Raw genomic sequence first — 22551 nt, 5'->3', positions numbered from 1 at the left:
CCCAGGTCTAAACGTTCCTGTGGTTCATGTCATGGGCAGGGCCCAAGCATCATTTTTTTCGGGCCCGGTACAAACTAGTAACACGGGCTGCCTCCCACACACATACCCATGGGGGTTGCAGCCTGGGCCAGGGGTCCCCCAGGGCCTCGGGGCCCCAGTAAAGTGTACCCTTCCCCCACCCCATGTGGGGGCCCTGATCCTGGGGACACCTCCTGCACTGCAGCAAAGTGTCCCTGCCTCCAGTGGGCTCTGGGGGGGGTGTCTGTATATGGGGGGGAGGGGTAGCAAAGGGGGCTGAATGCTGGGGAAGCTTCAGGCACTGGTGGGAGGGAAGGGGGGAGATCTCCCTGCCAGATCTCACGGCTCTGTGAGGGAGGTCAGACCCCCCAGGAGCGAGTCCAACTGTGGGGCCAGCAGACGCAATCTCGCTGGGCGCCCTTGACTCCGCTGGGTGTGGGCTCAGGAATCTAGCGGAGAACGGAGCCCACCCAGCCGAGCTGCTCCGGCCGCTGCGAGAAACCTCCCTCCTCGGTGCTGCTCATCAGCCGCCAGCAGGGCCTGCCCCTCTGAACCTCCACCGGGCTCCACGCATACGCCTCGTCCTGCAGCTGCGGGCTGGCGGCCACCAGCGGGGTCCCCACGGCGCCCTGCAGGCTCTGCGGCGAGACAGGAAGTCCAGGTGATGTGTCCAGCTGTGAAACGAGTTTGTGGCGCTTAGTCTGGTGCCCAGCGCTCATGCCTCCACGGGATAAAAACCACTATATAACGGGGGAGGGCTGCTACATGGAGTACAGGCATGAACATTGCGGGAGTTTTCCTTTAAATCCCCCCCCCACCCAGCCTAAATCCCATTTCACTAGCTGGAGCCCCCAGAATAGTCTGTGAGGTCTGCAAACCTCAGGTTCCTGCTGATCTACCTTTTCTCTTACAGGATTTGCAACCCAGACCCTGCAGCATCCGGCCAGGACCCCACAAAGGGACCTCTCAGATGGAGAAGACACCCTGTGGGGCTCATTTCACTAAAGTGAATCGTGACCGGTTCACACTCAATAGTGAACCAGATGCTGCTCCTGGTGGGCAGGGAGCTGTGCTTCTCCTGCGGCGTCCCTGGCGGCACTGGAGCTGCGGTGTCTATAAAGGGGATTTTCTATCAAGGCTCCTGGACGCACGGACCTCTCCGGTTCTCCAGCCCCCACAACCTCTGGGTCTCCCTAAATCCCCGTCTGGGCAGGACAGTCCCGGGGTGGACGGTGCTTCCCTCTTACCCGGGGTGGTGGCTGCAGCTGGCTTTGCTGGCTCAGGAGGCTCCGTTTCTTGTCCTTGCAGCGCTTGTTCTGGAACCAGACGCGGATGACGCGTGGGCTGAGGCCGGTCAGCTCCACCAGCTGCTCCTTCAGCCCGGCGTCGGGGCGAGGGTTGGCCGCGTAGCAGGAGCTCAGGGTCTGGAGCTGCCGCTCATTCAGGACGGTGCGGACGCGGGTCAGCTTCCCTGAGCCGCCCCGGGCTGCAGGGAGGCCCGAGCCCGTCTCTGGGGGCAGGGAGAGAGGCGGGACGATAGACCCCAGCGGGATGGACTCCGGCTGAACGCCAGGCAGGGGGGAGCAATGGTATTCAGCCTGAACCGAGGGGAGCGGCTGGGTTGGGGGACTGGGAGCAGGCTAGGGAGTTCCCAGCAGATGGGGCCTGATCCAAAGGCCCCTCCCAGCCCAGAGGAAGTCTCCCAGTGACTTCAGCAGGCTCAGCATGGAGACCAAGGACTGACTGAGCCCTCCCAGCCCCGTGGTCCCCCTGTGGCGGGGCAGTGTGCACAGACGGGAGCTTGCATCCTGGGGGAGTCAAACCCACCCCCTTGCTCTAAACTGAGGTTGGCTGGGGCTCCCCCGGGAGCAGACAGGCTGTGCCAGGGCAGCTCAGTCTGGGGTTGTGCCATCACCTCTTCCAGGGCTACCCACGGGGAGCCCCCTTAGAATCAGAGAAGATGAGGGTTGGAAGGGACCTCAGGAGGTATCTAGTCCAACCCCTGCTCAAAGCAGGGCCAACCCCAACTAAATCATCCCAGCCAGGCCTTAAAAACCTCTAAGGATGGAGATTCCACCACCTCCCTAGGTAACCCATTCCAGTGCTTCACCACCCTCCTAGGGAAAATCTTTTTCCTAATGTCCAACCTAGACCTCCCCCACTGCAACTTGAGACCGTTGCTCCTTGTTCTGTCATCTGCCACCACTGAGAACAGCCTAGCCCCATCCTCCCTGGAACCCCCTTCAGGTAATTAAAGGCTGCTATCAAATCCCTCCTCATTCTTCTCTTCTGCAGACTAAATAAGCCTAGTTCCCTCAGCCTCACCTCATAAGTCTTGTGCTCCAGCCCCCTGTTCGTTTTTGTTGCCCTCCGCTGGACTCTCCAATTTGTCCACATCCTTTCTGCAGTGGGGGGCCCAAAACTGGACACAATACTCCAGATGTGGCCTCACCAATGCCGACTAGAGGGGAATAATCACTTCTCTCGATCTGCCGGCAATGCTCCTACTAATGCAGCTCCATAGGCATTTAGCCTTCTTGGCAACCAGGGCACACTGCTGACTCATATCCAGCTTCTTGTCCACTGCACCCCCCAGGTCCTTTTCTGCAGAACTGCTGCCTAGCCCGTCGGTCCCCAGTCTGAGCTGTGCATGGGATTCTTCCATCCCAAGAGCAGGCCACCCAGCCCAGCGCTTACCTGATCGGTGCCGCTTGGGCCGTGTTGATACTGGTATCTCCGGCCCTGCCGCCTCCTGCCCAGGCCACTGGTGCATGAGGCAGGACAGCCCGTCTGGCCGCAGAGTGAACTGCTCGCCGGGCAGCAGCCGTTGCTGGCAGAAGGAGCAGCGGAAGCAGGCCTGGTGGTATACAGCCCCGCGTGCCCGCAGCACCAGGTCGGAGGGCAGCAAGGTCTCCAGGCAGCGGGCACATCTCCTGGAGAAATGCCTGGGCAGCGGCAGAGAAGGGGACGCTCAGATTGGCATAGGGTGTATAGAGAGAGGGAGCGCATTACAGCGAGCCTGGCACGGATGGGCCTGGGGCACGGGTGGGGGGGCATCGTGGACAAGAGGAAGGCGCAGGGCTGATGTGAAGAGGCGTGGGCCAGAGAACGCCGCCCTGCCGGGACAGCTCGGTGCTGCGGCGTGGAAACCACCGACCGGTGGCCATCGCCGCGGAGGCCAAGGGCGGAATGGCCCAGCAGTGCTGAGCCCCTCTCTCGCCCTGACGGGACAGGGCAGAGGCACAACCCTGGGGCGGCACAACACGGGGGGCAGCTCAGCCAGCTGCTACCCATCATGCACCTGTTCTGTGGGGCAAGGTGGGGTTTGTCGCCCCCCCCCCCCCCCCCCCGGGGGCTGAGTCCCTGGGCTGGAGTGGGAGGCTCCCCCCAGGTCAGTCCCCGGCGAGGCGGGGCGTTACCTGCGGTAGTCGGCTCTGCAGTACACGCGGCCCTCGTGCAGGAAGCAGGTGGGGCTGTGAGCGAGGCTGAGCCGGCAGCAGCTGCAGCGGAGGCAGCCCACGTGCCACTCGGCGTCGGGCGCCACGCGGAGGAGGAAGGGGCCTCGGATCGCCCTGCCGCAGCCCGCGCACGCCGGGGCCGAGCCTGGAGAGGGCGGCAGCAGATCCTGCACTAGAACCGGGGCGCTGACAGGGCCCGCAGGGTCCCCTTGCAAGAGAGAGCCCCCTGCCTTTCCAGACCCCTGCCAGGCCTGCGTGCTGACCCAGCTCTTTTAGGTGCCTCTCTTTCGCTTTAACCACTAGGCCCTCCTTCCTCTCCACGAGGCAGGACGGCCGGGTTGGGTTAATCAGAGAGGAGCAAAACTGTGTGGCTAAAAGAAGAACCAACCCGGGCCGTCACCCGGGCGCTCTGGCGCTGGAAGAAGATGATGGCTTCGTTTGCTTTTTTTAAACAGGGGATCTGGCAGAAGCTGCGGCCTGAATCCAGTTCAGCTCAGCTGTCGCCGGGAAATCTGTTCCCACTGGGGGCCTCCGTGACGTGAGTTTGCTGGGCCTCAGCCCAATGCCTAGTGGACAGGCGTCTCCAGCACGTGCACCTGGCGCTGACTGGCCCCTTGGTGAGAGCGTAAGCGGAGAGGCCACAGAGCGACGGGTTCTTGGCGATGGAGCTGCCCTTTCCCACTAGCAGGGCTGAGCCTCAGCGGCGGAGGGAAGCTGGCTCTGGGGTGTACCTGCCCTGTGCCCCTTTGCTGTGGGATGGGGGTGCGATCAGACCCGGCCCCTGGACGCTCTCCCTACTGCTGCCCAAGGGGGGGGGTGTTTCCTCCCAGTGGCTGGGGGGACCTGAGGCCAGAACGCAACTGCCTCTGTGCCATCCGGGGCCCGATTCCCAGCCTGTAGGCTCTGCCCACGACACCCGCCTGGGCATTCTCAGGGTCACTTACCCGGGGAGCCCCTCTGTCCTTCCCTCCGCTCCTCCTTCCCAGAGGGGGGGGGTCCCGCCGGCCCCCCTTCCATGAAGCCAGCTCCCTGCCTTCTCTTCTAGGCTTCTTCCTCTCCTCCGCCTGCCATCTCTTCCTCCTGTCTGTGGCTCTTCCCTTCTCTCCTTCCTTTTCCTGGCCCCGCTCTGCGCCTCCTGCCTGGGGGCTTCCTCCCCCTCTTGGCTTTTCCCTTCACTTTCCCTGGCCCAGCCCGTCTCGTTCTTCCATCTTCTCCCTTCCCTTCACAGTCTCTCTCCCTGCCAGTCCAGGGGGGTCAGCCCTCCTTTATACCCACTCGGCCCCCATCCGTTAGGCTAATTCCCTGACAGGCCGCCCGCCCCTTCATTAAGGAGACACCGCGAGCTGCCTCCCTCTGATGAAGATTACCCTTCACGTTGCACAAACATCACTCCCCTTCCCCGGCATCCTTAGGCTGTGCTGGGTGCGCTGGCATTTGAAGGGCAGAGCAGAGATCCCGGACACACCAGGGTGAAGCGAGACGAACCCCGTCTCTGTTTGTCCAACCCTCGCATGCACCTTCCTCCCCATCCCCTCTCCCCCACTAGCCAGCACCCCCCACGCAACCCCTCGCCCCCAGGCAGATGCCCTGCCCCCTCCGCCAGCATGGGGACAGCACAAATCACACGCTTCCAGTCCCCTACGACTTCTCTTAGTGCAGGACTAGCTTCTGGGGTGGGGCCCGTTCTGGCTGTGCCGCCAGCCCAGGCCCTCCTGGAGCCCTGCTCGAGAAACCCTCGGCCTAGCGCTTCGAAGCATCGCCCTGTCCATGGCCAGACAAAAGCTTCGGCGGGCTCTGCCCAGCTGGCACGATCCCGACTGTGACAGCCCCGGCAGTGGACACGAGCCTGCAGTCCCCGGATCCAACATAAAACGTGACGGAGTCGATTCAAATGGCTCCTTTACAGGCAGACAGCTAGATTAGATGGTCAGGCAATAAAGGGGCCTGAATTTCAACAGCAGCTCCCACGGACAGCAATGCTGGGCACGGAGCACTGCTGAAAATCAGCCTATTTCACTTGAACGGGAACTGAGCTCTTCGGAAAGTCTGGCCAAGACCCCGCTGGCCCGTGGGGCTGATCCTCCTGGCTTTGAAGCGGGGCAGCTTTCAGTTCTGATTCCGTCTTCCTCGCTGTGTCCTCGCTTTCTCCCTCCATCCCCTTCTTCTCCACCCCTCTCTCTCTCTCCTTCATCATCCTCCTGCATAGGCCAAGCAGCTTCTCTTGCAGTGGAGAAAAGGCAGGCCGAGGCTGGTGAATAGAACGGGGATTCTTTGTTGAGGCTGCAGGATGCAGACAGACCCTGGGGCTGTCTCTGGCTCCCTCGGGGCACAGCCACGTGCTACAACAGAGGGGCGCCCTAAATCCTGCCGTCGTGAGACTCCGAGGCGTGGGGCCCAGCGCAGAAGAGTGGGTGAGTGGCTGATGTGGTCAATGTCGCTGGTAACTAGCCCATCACGCTCATGCGCGTGACCTGATTGCCATGTAATAGAATCCAGACCATGCACTGAACTTTAGGGGGTTAAGAGCGAGGGAAGGGGCTGGGGGGATCCCAGTTCTTCTCCTCGAACTTGCTGGGGATTATACAGGACAAAGCAGAGGTGGGTGAAGTGGCAAGCAGCTCTTTTGTCTCTGCTTTTGCTTTTTCCAACCCCCCACTGGGGGTGACTGGAAGAGTCCGAATCAAATCACAGCGTCAAAGGGCCGCCTCTCCCCCTTTGATTAAAGGTGCCGTCAGGCCGGTCACTGTGATTAATATAAATAAATAATGGGGAGCTCTCTTTGCCTTGCAAATTAAAACCACGCCTCAGCCCCTCCTGCCTTTATTGGAATTAGGCAAAGCAAGAGGTGGATTGGTTGGGGGGAGCGGACACAGAGACTTAAAGTCCAGGAGAAAATTACTAGGCGTTCCTTTCTCTGCTCGTTAGCATATGCATCCATCACCCAGGCAGGAATGAATCCCAGCGTGCTTTTAATTACCTGCTCTGCGTTGTATGGTGGGAGAGATGGAGGAGGGAGGGGAGAATGTCCTTTGCTTGTTACAGATCAACCTCTGAATATTAAATCCATGTCATTATTAGCCCTTGGCTTCAGTGAGTCATGGAGGAAGGCGGGGGCCCGGGGAGAGGGGGCTGGCAAAGTTGGAGAAGAAGACGAGGAAGGACTTTGCTAAGGTCGTCGTGCAATGGGGCGTCTCGTGGCATGACGGAAGGGGATGGGCCAGGTTAAGACGGCCTTTTCTGCATGGAGGCTCGAGTTTATGCGGGACATGGGTCCGGGCTTCAAAGGGCTGGGCCGTTCGGAGGCCTGGCTTCGGTTCCAACCCATCTCTAGCCACAAGTGCCAGGGGATCTTGCTGGGCTCAGCTTAGCACTTCTGGTTGCTGCATTGCCTTGCACGGTCAGCGGCACACGATTAGGTAGGAGCCTTGACTGTCTTCTCAGGAGAGGCCCCAGGCTGGAAAAGCAAGGGGTCGGTATTGAGGGGCATCGATCGGCAGTGCTGTGTGAGGGGAGAGGTACGATGGCAGAGTTGCAGGAGAGCCCAGAGCGGGACTAGCAAGGGGGCGAGGGGGCTGCAGATCAAGAGTGAGGTGCTCCTTCTCCAATACTCCGTTGCCGACATTCATTGCAAACCCCGATGCCTCCACGGTCCCTTGGAGGTTTAACAATGAATACGCGGCGAGAGAAAGTGGCGCGTGCTCGCCAGCCCTGCTGAGTGACACTGCAACCATCCCTGGGCCACAGCCTGACGATCCGAGAACACGCCTGCTGCATTTCTCCACAGCTGGGGAGGGATGGGGAAGGCACATCAGGGTCCGAGCTCTGTGCAGGCTGACACGCTCTCTGCACCCCCAACATTTGGCCCCAGATCCTCAAGGGAATTCGGGAAGGGGGTGGGGAGGAAGCTGTGTTAGAACAGGCCCGATTCTGCTCTCATTGGCCCATTGGGAATGGGGGGCCGGTGGAATTACACCCTGGTGGGAGGAGAATTGGGCTTGGTGACTCTCACCCAGAATTAGCCTGTGCCCAGTAGATCACTCACCTACCGAATGGTGAGCTAATGGGGGTTTGGTCCTTCGTTCTTGGTAGACCCACCATCCCCAGGGGTGCTGGGTTTAGCTCACTGTATGGAAAAGAAGCTATTTGCTTCAGGTCATCCCGCAGAGCAGTGACAGAACCAGGAGCGGAACCCAGGTGTCCTGAGTGCCTGGCCCGGGCTCTGTCTAGTGGGCCACCAGTGAAAATGCTGCTAGGCGGGGCAGCTGAGAGTGGCATTGGAGGGCGGCGCGGGGGAGGTTCTCATGGATGAGTAAGGCTGGATTTACAGAAAATAGAGTGCCCGGTGTTATTTTGCACGTGGACAGACATTTGTGGCTATTATTGTTGCTGTGTGTGTCTTGCAGGGCCCTAGTCATGAAGCAAGACCCCCCCCCCACTGTGCTAGGGGCTGTACCAACACAGAACAGCAAGACTGCCCCTCCATTGCCTGCCAGGGAGAACAGGAGTCCATCTGCCTGAACCATCATGACATCCCCCTCCAGCCTTAACTAACCCTGGATGTCGAGGACATGCCTATGGTCCTGGTCTGCTTGGCCCAGCAGTGAGGAAAGAGATCATCCCTCAGAATAAATCTGATCCCCTTCCAAAACGGCCAGCCTGCCCTACCCCTAAAATGTAGGTGTACCTAGCAATGTTGCTCAGGGTGTGAAAAATTCCCAGTCCTAGGAGACCTGAGCCGACCTAAGCCCCACTGTAGACCGCGCTAGGTCAGCGGGAGAATTCATCCGTCCAGCCCCGCCTCTCAGGGCAGTGGATTAACTACGACAGGGAAAAAACCATCTGATGCTATCGCAAGCGTCTACACTAGATTGCAACAGCAGCGGAGCTGCTGCTGTCCTGCTGTGGCACTTGTAGTGTAGACAGACCCTCAGTGAGAAGGAGCCTGTTGCAGGGTCAGTCTCTGGTGGGAGTGAATCTCACCCCGGGGGTGGGACAGTTACTGACCTCAGACAGAGGGGATGGGGGTGGGGGATGGCTGAACACAGAAACCAGCTGCTGTATAACTGGTAAGCAGCACAGGACCCATCGGGAGGGGTTTGTCGCATAGGCCGCCTCCTTCCTGCCTGGGGAGGCGTTTCAGCACCAGGTCTAGGAACAGCTCCATGAGCCGATCCCACGGGCCGCAAGCTGAGGGAATGGTACAAACATGCTGGGTTTGCCAGCTCTTTCTCCACGGGGATAATCCTACATCTCTGCGTCCCCTTGTGTTTTCACTCCCACCCGTTTGCTGTGCTGCTTAGCTTAGCCCATGGGTGCGTGGAGGCAGAGACAGCCTTTCCCTAACGTGGGCACGGCCAGTGCCTCGCACAATGGGGCGCCCTCGGGTGCTGGGTGCTGCACGGACATAGATTTGGGGCCAGCCCCCTGACAGCCTGACAGAACTCACAAGATAAATAGAAAGTGGGATGGAAAACAGGGCACGGAGAGCCTAAGTGACTTAGCCAAGGTTTTATAGGAGGATGGTGGCAGAGCCAGAAATAGAACCCAGGGCTCCCCAGGACCTGTCCCACTAGGCCACACTGAGGGATGCTCCCTCAGCCTGGGTTTCCCAGGGGAACAGAATCCCCCTCCCCATGGCAACTGCCTGTCTGCATCACTCTGTGTTCCATGGAGGAGGAACGGCAGGTGGGGACCCTGGCCAGGTACATGGTGATGGGAGCAGCAGGAGAGGAACAATGAAAGGGAAAGAGGGCAGACCCGGAGGGGGAAGGAGTCAGAGCAAGGATGTTTGTGGGACTCCAGCAGGAGGAGGCGCATTGGACCCCCACGCACACCCAGAGATGGGGGGACAGTCAGGGGTGACTGGGGAAGCCTCTAGACACCTGGGGTGAAATCGGGGCTCCACTGAAATCAGTGAGAGTTTTGCCATTAACTTCAACGGGGCCAGGATCTCACCCCTGCTCTCCACGGTCTTCTGATGGTTAACGTAGCCAGCAGCCTGCCTGACAATGGGACTGATTTTAAGGCAGCGTTTCAACGCAGGGGATTTGCAGGCTAGAGATGCCCTTACAGAAACTGCCACAGCTTGAGAGGCCTGAAATTGACATAATCATGTGTTACGGACAAACCCGCTAAGGCTGTAATTGTTGCTTTAATCTTGTGTGTTTTAGCCCTTTTAATCTGTATTAGTCTGATAGGCAAATGTCAGCTGTTGGACAGGGGCTGGGTAATTACTGTGTCTGCGATGAAGATTAACCAATAATAGGCCACATTCCGAGGTCTTTAAACATGAAAAACCACTATTGATTTCGGCGAAGGCTGTGCTCCGTGAAGGACCACATAATCACCATATAATCCTCCTCCTTGACTTGCAGTGGCCCTGAGAGCTCTCACCGAGATATTGGAGCCCGATTGCGCTAGGTGCTGCCCAAACACATATGACAAACATAGACAGTGCATCTAAAAATAACGTGATAACAATAATTGGATGTTTTGCTAAAGATCTGCTCTAGGAATTATTTTGGGGAAAGTTTTATGGCCTGTATATGCAGGAGATCAGACTACATTATCTCTGTGGTCTTTTCTGGCTTTGGAATCTATGAGATATGTATGGTTATATATTGTAATATATATAATGGTTGTGTTATTTATGTAATATATATTATATTGTTTATTTCATAGCTGATGCACCTAGAGAGTCCTGTCATGTCTCAAGGTCGTATTGTGCTAGGGGCTGTACACACATATAATAAAAATACGTTTATTATCATGATTGATTCTGTCGCCCTCTCATTGTAGCATGTTACTCCGTGGGGCTACTTAAGGTGATTCAAGGTAGCAGAACCGACCAAACACAATGCATTTTGCCCCGAGAGCCTTCTGATCACCATGTAAACCCCTTGGATCTGTCAGTCTCTCAAAAGCTTCTTTATCATCCCCTCAGACATGCAGTAACACGAAGCTGGCACCTGGAAGCATCTTGCATCATCTGGAAAGGAACTAAGCTCTGGAGCATTTACCGAGAAGCCGATTGCTATGGTAACTCATGCCCAGGCCTGGGACAGCGCCAGGGAGAGACGCATCAGTTATCTCGCCCGGTCAAAAGTCAATCACCAGATCATCTGCAACAGGTGAGTGCAGTTCTGCCCCGTTCCTAACAATAAGAGTGATCTCAGCCCTGCGTCTCCCTGCTTTCTCATCGCGTTCTCAGAAACGAAACCTGTGGATCAGATTCTGATCTCATGTACACCAGTGTAAATCTGGAGTCACTCCTTTGGCGGCAATGGACTGACTTTGGAGTCAGTCTGGTGTGGGTGAGATCAAAATATGGTTTAAGGTAGCTCTTGGATTCATTTAAATCCTGCTTCCATTATCGGCATATTCTACATGTCTGTTACTCTTTGCAGAAAATAATAATGCTTGGCACTTACATAGCAGCTTAGTGTAGGTGAGTGTTATTAACTAACCTCGTTTTATTGTTGTGGCCCAGAGAAGGGAAGTGACTTCCCTAGCTACATAACACATCAATGGCACGGCTGAGTATACAACCCATGCATCCTGACTCCCCAGTACCCTTTTAAGGTTCCTGGTGCCCTAGCTATAGGGTTTGTTCTCTAGTTTTCAAACCCATAAGCAGTACAGAGTTTAGCAAGCCCATCGACTTGTTTTGTAGGGCTCAGTCTGACGTGCGTGCAAAGAGCCAAAAGCAGCTAAAAAAAAAGCTAAGCAAAAGCAACCCATAGGCACAGAGAAGAAGGCCACGCAAGGAGTCAGTGACAGAGCTGGGAGCTGAACCCAGAGTTCCTGAGTCCCAGTCCAGTCCCTTAACTAGAAGACCATCCTTCCATGACTGACTTATTGCCTTCTCCGGCTACTGTCGCAGAGGGAATGTCTCTCCACAGGTAAACCATCAACATTTGGCACTGGCTAGATGGGCCATGTGGGCCAGTGGATGGGTCACAGAACGGGGAATCAGGAGCCCTGGATACTATCCCCGGCTCTTGCATGGACTTCTTGCGTGACCTTGTGTAAGGCTTTTAATCTCCCTGTGCTTCAGGGTATCAGTGCCCAGGTTGGAGCAGCCATGCGACCTGAGTTACTTGCACGGCACTCCCTATAGGGGTTGCTAGGACATCTGGGGGCACCTCCCATGGTTCTCCGTGCTGCAGTAAGCTGAGCCACGCTATGAATCCCAGTGAATTGTGGGAGAGCTAGGCTATCCTTCTGGGCACACCAGGGGAATTGTGGGAAGACACTGGAGGACTTATCAGCACTGGAGTGGTGCTAGCCCACATCCACATGGAAGATGAATCTGAACTCTAAGCTAACCCCCAGCTGGGCCAGCTCCCCCAGGCTGAAAGCACCTCCACCCTCAGGTGAGAGGGTTTTCTGTATGATGCTAGGGGCAATATCCAAGTAAGGGCCTGGCCTAACTGCTGTATAGACAGACCTTCAGTTTCCCCACTGCAAAATGGGGTTACTCGTGCTCACCCCCCTTTGTAAAGCGCTTTGAGATGCACACAGGAAACGTGCCCATGGAAGTCCCATCAATTATGGTCAAAGGGAACATGCACAGAGGTGGCATTCCCAGCATGGGCAGGTATACACAGCACCTAGAAATAGCGGTATTGGCTGAGTACATATCCAACGGGTCAGGCAGGATCCCATTAAAACCGATGACTTCCTTGGGAACAGGATTAAGGCCTAGATGAAGCTTGGGTTGAGAAGGTCTGAAGAATGGGACTAAAGTGTCATGTTTGCTGGGTGTTGGGTTGTTGTTGCAGGATTTCAGTATACTGGACGGATAAATTGCTTTCGAAGACTCACAGGTCCACAGTCCCTGGTAAGATGCCAATTTTGCTGCATGATGAGCTACTAACCAGAGATTCAATAGTATGGTTCAATGGTAAATCTAGGAGGAGTGGATGGCCCAGGGGACTGGCAATAGGACACTGAGCTTTTCCCCTTTGTAGGTCTCCAGCCTGAGTCTGTCATGTCCATCACGTGTAGGATGTTTGCTGGCCTCAGAAATAAGTTGTTCTTAGTTCAGGTCTAACAAGAGAGGATTGTTCTAGGGTCCCTAACATGTCATGAAGGGGTGTACCCTTTGCCAGCATTTTAAAACCGAGTGCTGAAGTCTGTTTCGTGTATCTTTCCACTGGAGTCTAATCTCAGCCTCACACTTGACTTCAGATGCATCTGTTCTTCCAAGACACTGTTAGGATGCTCAATGGCCAGAATCAACCCAGTGGGTTAGTGCTAGGGAGAAGCCAACTTATTTTTTTCCTAATGTCACACCCACTCAAGTACTGCATCTTCAAGAATCCAACCTGGAATTCAGCGTCATCACACTGGCGTGTGAGCAAGTTCAAAGCTGCCTTTCAAGATGTCTGCTTGCATCACGGGGCTTAAGTGGTAATTTTCTCCCCCTGAAATCAACGGGAGTGAGGTGCCTAAATACTTTTGAGGATCTGGTCCTAAATCTTCTAGGGCTTCAGTCAATAAGGCACTATCCTTTCAGCTAAGGACTAGTGAGAAGCTCCTTTCAGAGCCCATCTTTCATCAGCAAAAGGGGTGTTGTTTAATATTTAAGGCCCGGACCCAGTGTCAGATTTGCAAGTGCTCAGTATCCACAACTGAGGCCAGATTTCCAAAAGATCCCGGCACCCAACATACGCAGCTATGTTAAAAATCTGACCCTTCGTGTCATGAATAACCTCCTCCCTCTTGCTCTCAAATCCCTGCTGGCCCAGGCAGAGAGCATCTCGCAGCAGAAAGTGCATTCATGGCTCTCATGTGATGTTGTGCAGCTAGGGTGGTGGGTCTCCTTCAGAAAAAGCTGCATGGTTCACAGTTTACTTTTCTTCCTCCCCAGTCTTAACGCCAAGACAGGAGGAACTGTCTCGATCCAAAAAGATCTACCAAGGTTTTGAAGAAAACAGGTGCGGAGAAATTGACTAGAATGGATTCTGTGTCGCACGTGGATCCAATTGGATAGTTTTTAAAATTTGGCTCCATTAATATTTGCATGAATTAACCTTTGATTTGCTGTGAGGCCGTATTATTCAGTCTGTCTATCTGGGCAGCCATTGTTATCATGGTGTAAGTTCACAGATTGGCAGATGGCTGGATGATGGCGAATACTGGAAGTTTCGTGAATTTTCGCACAAATGTTTGTGTGAAAATTCACACTGGAAAAAGAGGTTATTTGTTATGCCCATGCTTAAGAAGGCTCAGCCATCCACTCAGGGAGCAGAAAGAATGCCATGTGATCTGAGCTCACCAATCATGCAACAGGAGTACCAGATAGTCGTAGCAAACAGACAAGACAGTGAAAATGGATCTGGCCAAGCCTCGAGTTGGAAGGCATAATTTCTGGCTTGAGGAGGCATACCCACACTAGATCCGGTGCAGCTAGCCCACTAAAAATAGCAGTGTGGCCACGGCAGGAGGAATGGTGGGAAAGGCTGCCTGCCCCGCGTGCATACCATCTGAGATACTAGACACGCACGTGGGGAAGATAGCCTCTCCCGCCACTGGCACCGCTGCGGCTACAGATGGTTTTTAGCAGGCCAGTGCGAGCAGAGTTTGCACGGGAATGTCTCCTTGAGCTGGGAATCACAGCCCCAACTCGAAGTGCAAACCTGCCCAAGGAGTCTTTGGAAGTGTTTGGCGAAACCTGACAAATATGGATGAGTGCATGGAAATCGGGGGTGGCTCACGGCTGATTCGCTACCCACACAACGGCTGCATTTGTAACCCAGTGTTATTTCAAATGAGCCACTAATGGGACTTTCAACATGGAGTTTATGAAACCGAGCCCTGGTCTACACTACAGAGTTAGGTGGCGTCTACACTAAAATGTCGCTCCTGCCCATGGGTGGCGCATGCACCCCCTCTTTGGGGAGGCTAGCCCCTTCCCCCGCCCCTTCTGCCCAAGGCCCCACCCCCACTCTGCCTCTTCCGGCCGTCCCCCTCCCCTGCTTTTGCCGGCTCCTGGAATAGCCCCAGCTGGTGCCCAGAACAGCCCTGAACCCCAGCTGGCCCCTGAAGCAGCACTGGCCAGTGCCCTGAGGAGCTCTGAGCCCTGTTGCGAGCTGCATGGGACGAGCAGTGGGGAGGGGAGAGTGGAATGGAGAAGGGAAGAGGTGGGTCCACCACGGCCCAGGCCTATTATACCCACCGCCCATGCTCCCACAAACGTAACTCGCCCGCTGCGCCGACTTAGTAACTCCTCCTCCGCGAGAGGCGTAGCGCTTAGGTCGACTCAGTGTCTGTGTGGATAGGGCGTTGCTGCCATCGACTGTTGCTGCCTTTCAGAAGCCATCCCACGCTGCCCCACGCTGCTGGTTAAATCGGTGCAAGCGGTCCTGAGGAGGACGTGCACCACCGATGCCCAGAGCAAAGTGCGGCCATGCGAAAGCCACTAAATTACTGTGGCAGCTGTATGTGCACATAACTCAAGTGGACATCATTTTGTAGTGCAGACGTGCCGTAAAGCGGCAGGAATAGCAGAACCCATTTGAACTGTGAGCGGTTCAGATCTTGCAAGTTAAGCAGCAGTGCTTTGGTGCAGTGGTTGCGTGGGTAACCTCTAAAAACATGGAGGGGGGGGCAGGAAATGCTGATCTCACGAGTGCCCAAGGTGTGGAACTGATGCCCCGGCGTAGCGTGGAGGGAGCGTAACGTCTCATGGCAGCAGAAAAGAGACAGATGGTCTGGATGAAGCAGTCATGGACTGGGTATTGCACACCTGGTGCACTACACATGAGGACCAGACCTGCAGCTTGGAACACAAAAGCTCCGGGGAGAGAGGGCGAGATCCTCAGCGTCCTTATCTGATATTGACCCAGATTCCTCCTCTTGCTTCAATCAGATACAGTATCCTTCTTCACGTCCAGCTCTAGAGAGATGCATAGTTTTGCTGTGTGCTGTTAAATTGCTACCTCATGCTACTCCAGAGATGGCTGCATTCCAGGTCGCTGGGTGAAATGCTCCCTGTCTTGTTTGTTAAGCACTTTGGGATCCCGCAGGTTTGAAGGTGCTGTGTAAATGCAGGGTGCTGTGTCTTCATGGCTGCTAACCAAATCACAACCCTTCCCTCTTCTGCCAAACACAGGCCTGTCCCAAGATGGCCCATTAGTGCTGCCTCCAGGCATGCTACGGCTTCCCCCAGGGTGAAGGAGCTGGCGCATCCAAAACACGTCCACAGTGCCTGGGAAGCCGACCGCCCCGTCTACACCACAGTACGTACATCAGTGGTGCTGGGAACCCGTCACCCATCTGTCTGCAACATTCTTTACGTTTGACAGAGGCTCCTTCTTGACAACAGGGGTATTCGTATGTGTGGGTGCGCATCTGTGTTGGGTTTTTACCCCTCTTTGCCTGCATCAGATGTGACATTTTCGACATCAGGCTCTACAGCCTCCAATTCTCCTGCCACAGGGGGGCGTAACTCCCACTGATAATTTTGGCCCTGATTCACCACTGCTCTCTGTCTTGTGCATTCATGTGCACCAGTGCAAAGTGGACGTGAAGCTATTATTATTACTAACTATTTGTATTGCAGTAGCACCTAGACGCCCCAACTGAGACTGTACTAGGTGCTGCCCAGACACATGGTAAAAGACAGTCCTTGCCTGGAAGAGCTTACAGACAATGGGGTGGAAGGGGAAACGGAGGCACAGAGCAATGACGTGATTTGTCCAAGGTGACCCAGCAGGTCTGTATCAGAACCAGGGAGAGAACCTAGATCTCCTGACTCCCATTCTCAAGACCCTAGTCACAAGACCACACCACCTCCCCTTTGTGATGTGGTATTATTATTATCATTTATTATTTGTACTCCGTAGCGTCTAGAAGCCCCAGAGCTCTGCTGTGCTGGGCAAAGCATTTCACCCCCACTCTGCACTGGTAGGTGCAAGGCAATGAAGAATCAGGCCCTTCATTTCCTGTAGGAAGAGAATTGTGCTATAGGGCCAAATAACAGAAAACCCATGAACAGTGAACAGCAACATCCAGCATAGCAAACAAGTCGTTTTTTCTACAGGGCCCCAGGTAGGCATGATGCTTTGCAGACAAATAAACCCCCAAGAAAATATAACCTCTGTTTGATGTTTGAAAGTCTATTAGCAAGTCCCTTTGAAGCTGACTCCCTTTAGATTTAAAAGTATGGGTATCTTGGGGGGAAGAAAGGGGCATGAAGCGGGACACATGGCAGCCAGCATGTCATCATACCCAGAGATAGCAAAATTTCACATTACATGCATGGATAGCCGCTACGTTAATGTGACGTCTGCTGTTGCTTGCCCGGAGTTAACTATAGTCTTGGAAACTTGCAGCTCACGTTTATGCTCCATTTTTCTCTTTACTCCAGTAAACTCAGCATTGAAGCAGCATCTGGTTTTTGAGTGAAGTTGCTGCTCGTTTTGTTTTTCCTTTTACCCAATTTCCCGTCTGGGTTGAGTGACTTCCCCACTGTCACACAGTCAGTCCCCTGTGTGCAGCACCGCCTTCAGCTGGGTGGAGTCAGAACGGCCCACGGGCCTGTCATAGGCCTTATACAGCTCGTGGAAACTTTCCTGTAGCGCTAGTGAAGGCGCCTGTGCTGTTGTAGCCCGGGGATCTGAGGTCCGATCCCACTGAGGATATGCAATTCCAAACGGCCGCAGTGTGCACCGCCGGGGAAGTTCGGGGTTATGCTATGCAAAACTGAAATGTTTCATTTCTTTAAAAAATCCACAGGCAGGGGAGCTGGTCTGGAGGAATTCAAAACGGAGCCGATCCTAAATCTAAGCATTTTGGTTTCAGGTGAGCAAAGGAGCCATGACTGCCACTGCCGGAGAGCGTACCGTCCATCTGGCTAAACCAAAGAAACGGGACTTCTCGGCCAAGCTGGACCTCCCACTCCCGTCTCCACGAAGCATCACACAATTTGTTAGGACTGAATACTTAGCCCGTAAGAGACCTTGCTCTCCTCCTTGGTGACAGTTACACGCCTTTCACCTCCAGGTCGCTCCTGCTGCGCCACAGTGAGATGTCCCATCAGCTGGAGCTGTGCAGCAAAAGAGAGGAAGCAATCTCTTTTTGAGAAACATCTGCACCTTGGGAGGCCAACTTTCCAAACAAAGCTCATTGTGTGTACTCCCAAGGCTGTGTAGCTTCTCCTGCCTTCCTCCAAGTCCCTTCCTCCCTCAATCAGAGAGGCGGAGGAGGGGCTGCTTTTGTCACTGGGTGATAAGCTGCCAATGATTAAACCCAGAAGCAAAATCAGAGCCCTTCCCTTCTGCTCGGGAGATGGCAGAGCGCTTCCCCCCCTCCACCCTCAGGCCTTAGCCAGTGTCTCTTCACAGCAAGTGGTTTTAAAATGTCGCCTTTAAAATTAGTCAGTGTCTGTAGACCTAATGCACGATATTGGTGCTGAGTGTTATTCCTGTTGCGAGCAATGTTGGCTAGTGGTTAGAGCACAGAACTGGGAGGTGGAGGGGGCAGAAGATCTAGTTTCTAGAATCAAGCTGGGCAGGTGAGTCAATGTGTTGCCTTGGTCCCTTCTGTGCCTCGATTCCTCCATCAACAAAATAGGGATAATATACATGCTTCACAGGGGTGCTGTGAAGCCTAATGAATGAATGCTTGTAAAATGCCTCAGGATCCTCGGAGGGAAGGGGCTAGAGACACTTAGGAACTGCTTAACTAAAAGTATATAGTCCAGTGCAATTCAGAAACCTCAAGAAATCTCCCAGTGTTGAGCCCCAGATTAAAACATTAAGTGTTTTCTCTCTCTTTCCCCTATGCTCTGTTCTCACAGGGCCAAAAGCGGAACACCCGTCCTACCTCCATGACAAACCAGTCCAGTGGCCTGTGTCTGCGGGCGCCAGGAATGCCGTCATGTCACCAAGGCTCTCTGAGCTCACCCGACCCAAGGTCCGCAAACAGATCTTTGAGGGCTATGATCCTTACAGGATCTCCCATGCTGCCCTGCATGTGGAGGCAAGTGCCCGTCTGCAGGAACTTAGTATCCCTCAAAGAGTAAGAAAAAAGAGGTTGTAAGTTCTTGGGCTCCCCTGCATTGACTTTGACTGCCTTCGCTTGCACATTAAAAACTCTGCAGCGCAGCTCTGAGCATTGCCCCATGTGTTGTGTGTTCAGGATTCATTGCGGTAGGTAGCAGGGGGCTTGGAAGTTGTTGTGCGTGCTGACTGTGATGGCAGTCCCTGGCATGCTGGGAAGGGAATCGTTGATTGGAAAGTTCCCCACTGTCCTCTCATGCAAGCACAGATACTCTGAGAGAGCCAACCCAGCTATTGGCTTTGTGGCCATTAAATATAAGGTTAAAACTGGCAGACTGTCACTGTGGTGTCAGTATGAGTATCCATGTCTCGCAGCGCCCACCTCCTGGGTACAGCTGGATGAATGCTGCAGAGGAGTATTAATTGGAATACAACTTGTGAATTTGCTCACATGGTACCTACGCCCCCTTCGATTCAAACATTGGAGCCAGTGCGTTTGCAAGAATATTCCTGGAAAGGGAAAATGTCAAAAGGTGAATGTGTATACGCACGGCTATATGCGCCCTGGGTGCTCGCACAGCCAGCTTACATGCTCTTTGCAGGTTTAGGCGTCAATCAGTCAAGGAGGAGAAGCAATGCTGCGTGACGCAGACGACCGATTCCACCATGCAGATTCCAGCTCGGAGGTACTCAAAGCAAAAACACAGCAAAGAGTGTGTGAGCAGGCTGCGGACTGAAATACGTCCCCATAAACCATTCATCAAATCATTCTGAATGACAAACAAAATTGATCAGTCCATACATGGGTAAATCACAAAGAGAAAAAGAAGCTAAATTCTTAGAATGGACTAGTTCCCATACCTGTAGTCCTGCTTCAAAATCCAGACGCCTCTGCTTTCACAGTGACAATCCCAGGTGCACAACATGGTCCAGAGTAAGAGAAAGCAACAATTCATTTAGAAAGGTGTTTGGAAGCAATATTTGGTTGAGTTCTTTTCATACTGAATAAACAGTGTGTGTAATCTGGCGGAGGCATGCAAGTCGAACTGGACAGGTATGATATGCCACGGGATAAAGGTCTGCTGAAGTGCTCTGGTTCTAGGTCAAGGGCCACTATCATCCCTTCAGAAACACTTGATAACACTTTGTTTCCCAAGCTCAAAACCATGAGTGAAAATGAATATAGAGCAAATTGCTGGGACGCATGGCATGAAGTCCTTCCGTAATAACTAAATGCTAGTAAAGCTTCCGTACGCACATCTTCGGGGCTGAATCTTTATTGTTAGTGACAACTCTGACAGTCTCAGGAGAAACTAACCTGAACGGAACTGTTCTATTAGCCTTCATTAAACGGTGATATTGGGTAGCGAATATGATGTCTCTTCCACTGCTCCCCAGCAGTGCTGGCTCCTCATTAACACACCCCTTGTGAGGAGAAGCAATTGGCCTTCTGGCTGCAATTGTAGGGATGCAGGGGTCCCTTCGCAGGCTCCATTTGCTAAGGAAAGCCTTAGAAACGCATGGAGTTAAACAGAAACTGATTTCATTGGATGGTTTTGCTGTGGAAATCTGTAGGTCATGAGCATATTACAAAGAACTTGAAGGATCTTATGTAACAACTGACAGCTGACTCCTAGGACAGCTGTCACAAGAAACCATTGAATAGCATGTCACCTTAAGATAGGAATACCCTTCAAGTACCCACCCCAATTAACTTCTCTTCTGTGCGCGTCTTCTAGTGAAATTAACCATGATCCTTTTCCCAATACTTTAAAATAAAATTATATTCTATGTATAAACAATGTACAGGGTGTATATATATATAAATTATACATAATGTGTTAATATCTCTCTCCCCCCACCTGTTGCAGTGTGGCCTAGCGGCTGGAGTAGAGACTTGGGCTCTATCACTGGCCTACTGGTTGACTCTAGGCAAGTCAGCTATGCCTCAGCTTCCCCCTCTGTACAATGGAGATAATAATACTGTCGTCCTTTGAGGCCTACAGTGCTTTGAGATCGAAGAGCCGGGGATTGTTGTTGTTCTCCTCAGGCCTTGGGTAATGTTTTCAAAAAATGCTTCAGTGATTTAGGCACCTAAGTCACATTGACTTTCAATGAAACTCAAGCACCCATGTCACTTTGGTGTTTTAGACAATTTTACCTCTTGTCTAAACAAGACACATTCAGTTTCAGAGTGTGTTGTACTGATTTAGCTTAAATTGGTATATGGCATCTGGAATAAGAGTGTTCAAGCAAAGTAGTTAAACCAATTTAACTAAACTTGTTTCTAAACTGATTTAGTTAAACAGGAACAATTTTCTCATGTATACAAGGCCTCAGATTGTAAGGTCTTCAGAGAAGAGTCAGGGGTTTGATTCTCACTGAGTTGGAAAAAATTTTGAAAGAGAAAGTAGTTAAGGACATTGAGGTTAACCGTAATTGGGACAAAATACAACATGGCTTTACAAAAGGTAGATCATACCAGACCAATCTGATTTCCTTTTTTGAAATGATGATAGATTTTTTTAGACAAAGGGAATGCAGTGGATCTAATTTACCTAGATTTCAAAAAGACATTTGATACGGTTCCACATGATTAATATGAAAAGTGGAAAGTGGATAAGGAACTGGTTAAACGGGAGACTACAGTGAATCATACTGAAAGGTGAACTGTCAGGCTGGAGGGAGGTTACTAGTGGAGTTTCTCAGGGATTGGTCTTGGGACCAATCTTATTTAACTTTTTTATTACTGACCTTGGCACAAAAAATGGGAAAGTGCTAATAAAGTTTGCGGATGATACAAAGTTGGGAAGTATTGCTAATACAGAGAAAGACCGGGATATCATTCAACAAGATCTGGATGACCTTGTAAACTGGAATAATAGAAATAGGATGAAATTTAATAGTGAAAAGTGCAGGGTCATGCACTTAGGGACTAATAACAAGAACTTTTGCTATAAACTCAGGACGCATCAGTAGGAAGTGACAGAGGAAGAGAAGGACCCGGGGTATTGGTTGATCACAGGATGACTATGAGCCACCAATCCTAGGACCAGACGAGGTATTTCCAGTCGAGATAGGGAGGTGTTAGTACCATTATGCAAGGCGTTAGTCAGACCTCATCTGGAATACTGTGTGCAGTTCTGGTCTCCCATGTTTAAGAAAGATTAATTCAGATTGGAACAGGTGCAGAGAAGGGCTACTAGGATGATTTGAGGAATGGAAAACCTTATGAGAGGAGACTCAAAGAGCTTGGCTTGTTTAGCCTAACCAAAAGAAGGCTGAGGGGAGATATGATTGCTCTGTATAAATACATCAGAGAGATAAATACCAGGGAGGGAGAGGAGTTATTTAAGTTCAGCACCAGTATGGACACAAGAGCAAATGGATATAAACTGGCCATCAGGAAGTTTAGACTTGAAATTAAACAAAGGTGGTTAGATTCTAATCATCAGGAGAGTGAAGTTCTGGAAAACCTTCCAAGGGAAGCAGTGGGGGCAAGAAACCTAGCTGGCTTCAAAACTGAGCTTGATACATTTATGGAAGGGATGGTATGATGGGACAGCCTAATTTGGCAATTGACTGATCTTAGATTACTAGCGGTAAATATGTCCAATGGCCTGTGAAGGGATGTTAGATGAGGTGGGTTCTGAGTTACTACAGATAATTCTTTCTTGGGTGTCTAGCTGGTGAGTCTTGTCCATATGCTCGAGGTTAACTGATCACCATATTTATGGTTGGGAAGGAATTTCCTGCCAGGGCAGACTGGCAGAGGCCTTGGGGGTTTTTCACCTTCCTCTGTAACATGGGGTGCGGGTCACTTGCCAGTGGATTCTCTATACCTTCAATTCTTTAAATCATTATTTGAGGACTTCAATAATTCAGTCTTAGGGTGGGGTCTATTACAGAAGTGGGTGAGTGAAGTTTTGTGGCTTGTGTTGTGTAGGAGGTCAAACTAGACGATCATAATGGTCCTTCTGACCTTATAGTCTATGAGTACCTTCTTTCATCCTTTACATCAGCGAAAAGTGGGTATAAAATGCTAGCAAATCTGAAATCTTCACTCA

At 52.6% G+C, this 22551-nt stretch overlaps 1 protein-coding gene across 1 annotated transcript; it reads right to left on the bottom strand.

The window, feature by feature from the left end:
• Positions 1-467: 467 nt before the first annotated feature.
• On the bottom strand, positions 468-15878 carry LOC137162425 (insulin gene enhancer protein ISL-2-like). The gene is made up of 5 exons (XM_067562235.1): positions 15779-15878; positions 3438-3621; positions 2716-2963; positions 1266-1528; positions 468-656 (listed from the first exon to the last, which is right to left on the bottom strand). Exons 1-5 carry the CDS (start codon positions 15876-15878, stop codon positions 468-470), a joined length of 984 nt encoding a protein of 327 aa, XP_067418336.1.
• Positions 15879-22551: the final 6673 nt, after the last annotated feature.

This window comes from Emydura macquarii, unplaced genomic scaffold, assembly GCF_026122565.2.
Source record: "Emydura macquarii macquarii isolate MOO-44397 ecotype Brisbane River unplaced genomic scaffold, CSIRO-AGI_Emac_v2 contig_306, whole genome shotgun sequence".
NCBI lineage: Eukaryota > Metazoa > Chordata > Testudines > Chelidae > Emydura > Emydura macquarii.
Note: the sequence above shows the minus strand (reverse complement) of the source record. Positions and strands in the feature narration are given on the sequence as shown.